This window comes from Dipteris shenzhenensis, chromosome 2, assembly GCF_047967505.1.
Source record: "Dipteris shenzhenensis isolate YYH24624 ecotype China chromosome 2, Dip_SZ_1.0, whole genome shotgun sequence".
Lineage (NCBI taxonomy): Eukaryota > Viridiplantae > Streptophyta > Polypodiopsida > Gleicheniales > Dipteridaceae > Dipteris > Dipteris shenzhenensis.
Window position 1 is genome coordinate 40317392 of NC_141597.1, and position 6107 is coordinate 40323498.

At 41.1% G+C, this 6107-nt stretch overlaps 1 protein-coding gene across 1 annotated transcript; it reads right to left on the reverse strand.

The window, feature by feature from the left end:
* Positions 1-5222: 5222 nt before the first annotated feature.
* On the reverse strand, positions 5223-5561 carry LOC147904756 (ethylene-responsive transcription factor ERF019-like). The gene has a single exon (XM_087392329.1). The coding sequence runs from the start codon at positions 5559-5561 to the stop codon at positions 5223-5225; it is 339 nt and encodes a 112-aa protein (XP_087248455.1).
* Between the last annotated feature and the right edge of the window lie 546 nt (positions 5562-6107).

Consider the following 6107-nt stretch of genomic DNA (forward strand, 5'->3'; position numbering starts at 1 on the left):
CACAAGCCAAACCAGTGGCTTTAAGTACAAAAAAGAGTAGCTAGCACTACTTCTACAACTAATCTAATTTCTCCACATCCTCGCTCCCTTCTACGCTCCCTTCTGCGCTCCCATCTCTGCCTCCTTCCTCATCTTCTTGTGCAGGGGCCTGTAAACAAGGGACAAGATATATCAATGTATGAAAAATCAAATCTTAACTTATAATATTGACATTATTTAATTACTTTCAAATACCTCGGGGGACGCTCCAGTAGCCTATAGTTCTACTATAAATTTCAGGTGAAACTAATTTATCCCATATTCAATAGCAGCTACAGATTGCATGTATAACAAGGACGAAGTTCACGTTCTCTCCAAGTGTCCTTGCTAGGTTTTTTGGAGTGCCACATGAAATACTCGGGGGGGCCACTATGTATAAACCCTCTATATCACGTGCGTTCAAGGCCTATTTCTAAAATCCCTTATCTATAAATTTTTCATTAATAAAATGTACCCCTTTTCTATACAAATCTATAAATTTTTTTCAAAACTATTTTAAATAGTCCCTTATGTATATTTATTTCTGTAAATTTTGGAAATTAAAAAAATCCTTCTGTTGAACTCACGTGATAGGGTTACATATGATGAGTGACCCCCCCGAGATGAAATACGTTAAATGCAAGACACGAAAACCTATCTATTTGTCATTCCTCGACTATTTTTTCATGAAATTACAATTGCTCAAAGGCAATATGCAGGCATGATAGGTCCCTTTGATGCCTTCAACTTGTGGTATCTACTTTTCTCAGTTCGCAATGTGGTTGTGGATGCCTATTTTTTCACCCAAACCATCACTAACATCGAGAAGCTTATGTAATTATATATTCAAAAAATTTCAAAGACGTTACAAACAACCATGCATTACACGATGCAAGAGACAAAACAGAGCTCAATATGGTGTGGTGGATCAAGCTGACCTCTACGTGCAAGATGGTGCAGCGGAAGGTATCGAGCATAACCTTCATAAACATTTTTCCTCATATGCTTGGAGTATCGTGCAAGTGATTTTAAACCCAGTCCAAAAACAGGACAAGCATTGGTACCCACTTGTAACAAGTCCTGCACGCGTGCATGAATGTGTTAGTATAAGACATGCATGCCAAAGAGAGTCATAAAAGCATAATCCTATATTATACATGTAAAGACACAACCACGTACCTGCGCACTCTCCATATCCTGGGTAGTCATGCATGTTCCACATCAAGATACCCCTGACCAAAATATCATTGGTATGTCTAGAAGCTCTAGAAATATCAAAGACCCACACTCCTCTCCATAAGATCTATAACTCCTCTATCAAAGGTGCCATGTGGACGTCCATATTTTTGGCCTTGCACTTCCTTGGCACAAGTAGTGCAAGCATGAGGTGTCCCTTCTTTATTGTTAGCCATGGTGGGATATTGTAATTCACCAAGACTATGGACCATGTCGACCAAGATGTCAAGCGTAAGCTGAAAGGATTCACCCCATCCATGGCGAGCCCAAGATGTAACACTACAAGGCATAGGCCCTTTTCTGACGGTTACACATCGATGTTTATCACGCATGGGGCACTAATCGTTGGTATGCAAAGCGGGCTTAAAAAGTGTTGCTATATAGCAACACTTTTATAAACATCGCTATATAGCAACACTTGCCAGACTTGTATAAGGCCATTATATAGCAACGTTTTATAGAGAGTGTTTTTCCCCATACCAACCTTTAAAGATAGTTTTACCCAATGACAAAAAAAAATGCTTTTCATACATGTTTGATCCTTTGAAAGAATAAAAGTACAAGAGCATGTACATCAAGTTTGAAGCTCATATATTCATGTCCACGTTTGAGACTTGGCTTCATCTTGAGCCAAGTCTAGTGTGCCAAACAAGTCTATCTCCAACTCTATACTGAGTTGATCTCCTATATCATCATTGTACTCTAGCATCGTACGTAAATTCGAGTGATTCTTGATGATCGTCAGCTTCTTCCTCAATATCGTGATCTCCATCTTCCTCCCATATGATGTCATTATGCACATCTTTCTCTTGGCTCATATTGTGATCTTCATCTTCTTCTCTAAATCCATCTAGATCAATTGGACCATGAACATAAGTTCAAAGGGCTTGTAATGCCATGTGCAAGGGCATAGGCAATGTAAGAAAGATAATATCATGTCCTAGTCGAGCAATCTTTGTGTTGGTGTTGCACGTACATAGGAGAACTCTCTAATTTCTTGTAGCTAGAAGGTGGCCCATACACTAGGAGTCTACAGCTCAAAGGGCTTTAGCAATGGTCACTTGTAGGTAGAGAATAGAGCTCTCACAGATTTAGGGAAGAAGGAGGATAATGGAGAAGTGGAATTGACATTAATAATTAATTGATTGTTTTGCCATGAAGATGAAGCATTTCACATTTGCCCCTCCATTTCCTAATTACCAGAGAGTAATCAATTCTAGTAATGTCATGCAAGTCCTAGATGGTCCGCTCTTAATCTCATAGACTACCACTCGGAGCATTTAAGGTTAAAATTTGGAATCAAGAAGAGGGTGGAATGAAATGAGGTGATGATTGAAATGGATTTGTGTCATCCTATGGCCCATATTTCTTACTTCAAATTCAATGATCCATATTTCTCCATTGTCAAATCCAATGATCCAATGGCTCACATTCATCAAATTAAATATATGGGCCCACTTTCTCCAATCGTCCTCCCCCAATCTCTCCTTAAGAGAAAAAGATTTTGTTTCCCTGTTGGCACTTTTTCCTACAAGAGTTTTTCTGAGCTGATGTTGCTAACCTGGCCAGGCTGCTATGCTCTATAGCAAGTGCTTTTGCTGTCTTATCGTGTGTAGTTGGTGCGACCTTAGAGGCATTGTTGTACATCTAGATCCCATGCTACTGATAGATTACTTGCGAGAGGATGTCGTTTTATGCCATGGGCCTCAATCTCATCATCTACCTCACTTTGGAGCCACACCAAGGCATGGTCGCATCCTCTGCCTCCATTTGTATCACCCCTGTGGTAGGAGCTTGGATCATAGATGCTCACCTCGGCCAATTCTAGGCAGCTTATTTTGGTTGCTACTCACTGCTTGTTGCTGCTAGCTAAGCTGGTGTCGAGGAGAGGAAGTCATCTGCCAAGGTTGTTGAGAAAGCCATCATGGAGGAGTCTTGAGTTATCGAGTCTACTCCTAGCATCGGTTGCCATGCCTTTCTACTAGGTGTGGACATGAGGGTCTTTGTCAAAAGTAGGAGCCGTTCTAGGCATTCAGATTGTGGCGCTATCTTTGCACAGAGGCCATTAAGCCCATTGTGCACTAAGGGTTGTAGATGATGCTGCTTGGAATGGCAGTTGATAGAGATGTTGGAGCTACTAGACATGGTTGTGGGCAATCTTTAGCCCATGAAAGGGATATTTGAGCCGTTGGAGTCATGTGTGAGAAGTTCACTAGAGTGTAGGATCCATTTTATTGATGAATCTTCCTCTCTTATTTAGAATATATTCTCTCACAAACACCATCGATAAATGAAACTCAACGAGTATGAATCTCTTTGTGGATGGATATGACTCTTATGTCTCTCTCTCAATAGATCTCTCAACCATATCTAAGACAATTATAAGAGCTAAACCTACGCTTTGATACCATGAAAAGTGTTTGGGGTCATGCTAAGTGTATTCTACACAAGGTTGTTCAAAGAACTAAGGAGGCTCAAAGAACACTAAACAAGACATGAGAGGGAGATAGAAGTAGGCACAATCTTATTACACATTAAAGTGGCTATAATTGTAGCTAAATGCTAAAAGTAGTGGATGCTAGTGACCCTTTTTTAGTGATAGATACTAGTAACTTTAAAAGTTGTAGTGCTTCTAGAGGGTGGTAGACTAGATGCATTAAGAGTAAAAATCTAGACCACAAACAACCATATTTATTAGCATAAGAAAGAGAGTTTTATGCTATGGTCTAAGCTTCAAAATACTAGAAGAATTACTTATAAGCTACGAGGGACAATATTTCTAATTAATGAGTCCGTAAGGAAATAAATGCAAATTTTTTTAATGGGGCTACAATTTGAGATCCTGCTTGGCAAATGAAAGAGTATCTGTATGCTTTTATTTAAATTACTAATGATACAAACAAGATATGTTTGATAATTATGGATCAATAACCTTGTACTACAATTTGTAATGAAGTGACCAAAATTTCACAACAACAAAATTGAATGCCTAAGAAAATAAGAGCAAAAGCCTAACACGAAAATCTGTTTAAAAATATCACACTATTTCACAATTAAAATGATTACCGTTACTTTCAAGGTAACTTGTCAAAGAGAGCATCACTCTAAGGAGGTTACAATATTAGACAACTATTGCGGAAGATTATGAAGGAAAGATAGTGACTGCAAGCTAGAAGATGCCACTTGCTTGCAGAAGTGATACTCCGTCGCCCTGGAATGGGAGCTAGATTGCCAACGATCTTACTACAGTTGGAAAATAAATTTTGAGCACGAGGAGAATCCTCGCAATATACGCAAAAGGGATAATCGAGAAAGGGGGACTCCGATGCTATCGAGATTTGTCCATTAGGAGTCTAGGTTAGAAAATATAAGTTAGAAAACACAGCTCATTAAGGGTGCACCCGTCGTACAAACTACAATTTATTTTAAGGAGCGTGTAGTAGGATCATATTGGCAGCGGACGCAGTTTGGCTTCAACTTCATTCAACGACACGCCTACTTGTATTATTTGTAATTGGGCGCGAGTCTGCTCGCGTTCGCTACTTATAAGCGAGTCCAATTGTTAGAGCATGCATGGGAGACACAGATATAAAAGAAAGAAAGCAACTATGCATTAATCATGTTGGTACTTATCGGAACTTCCAAAAAATCGATGAGATGCCAGAAATATGCAGAACAAAATAATATATATTGGGCGTGCTCCGAGCAGCTTCGTCTTCGTTGAAAATGAAATTACAGTCTCTACAGTGACACAGCCTTATCCAAGCACCCATGCATTGATCCCGCCTATGGGCCATCGTATTGGCCTGCCGTCGCGAAATCGTAGCCGGAGCAGCAAAAAATGATCCCCGGGTGCAACTAGCTATCGAGCCTGCCATGTGAGGTCAAACCAGTAGTTAGAAGTGACGATGCTGTTTCATTGCAGCTCGAGAAGTTCTAACCAGTAAAGGAAGGCTTACTTACCGGTGCTATTCCGCCCATCTTCGGGCAGCTGCTACCGCCAGCTCAATAACACGCTCGTAAGACCTCACCTCCTTCGTGAAGTTGTTCTCGTGTGGAAAGTCGGGAAAGTTTAGGACGTCTTTCAGAGGGGGGGTGTGGAAACACACGTAAGCTGCATCCCGCGCTACGGCAGCTTCTTCCGGAGTTTGAAAAGTACCTAACCAAAGGACTTTTTTGATGGATGGGCGCAGTTTAGAGGGGATTCGTATTTCTGCGATCCATTTCCAGGATCGAGTGGGCTTTCTTCGGACGCCCACGAAGTTATGAGTTCGGACTCTAGATGGTGCAGCTTGCGCGGGACACATTGTAGCGATGGAGAAGCCGTGAGGTGCTCGTGCCATAATATCATGATGGTAGTCGGCCTCAGTGCTCAAAACGAGGAGTCCACGCCTAGCTTGCCCTAAAATTGTCCTCCCATTCCGTCTTTCAATTTGAATTCACTAACTTCGGCATTAAGTATGTCCTTTGTTGTAAAAGATGGGTGCATCTGTGATAAATGTGGAGCCTGTGTGCACTTGTCAAAAATGGCTGCATGTGTGACTTCGACCCTAAGTGTGGAGCTTGAGTCCTCTAGTCGAGAGGAGTTTGCCTCTCTCTGATAAATATGGAGCCTGTGTGCACTTGTCAAAAATGGCTACATGTGTGACTTCGACCCTAAATGTGGAGCTTGAGTCCTCTACTCGAGAGGAGTTTTCCTCTCGCAACAGGACCAGGAAACAAAAGAGGTATTTTTCTGATTAAGAAGAAAATCGTTCCTTTGTAGGTGTTCGCTTGACCAGCTAGGATTATCCCCTCCAAAAAAGGGGGGGGAAAGGTTAGTTTTTTCTCAAATGTTCATAGCATCTCCTCGA

Coding starts and splice junctions, on each gene's coding strand:
- LOC147904756 (XM_087392329.1), bottom strand. CDS start 5,561: ATGTGTCCCGCGCAAGCTGCACCATCTAGAGTCCGAACTCATAACTTC.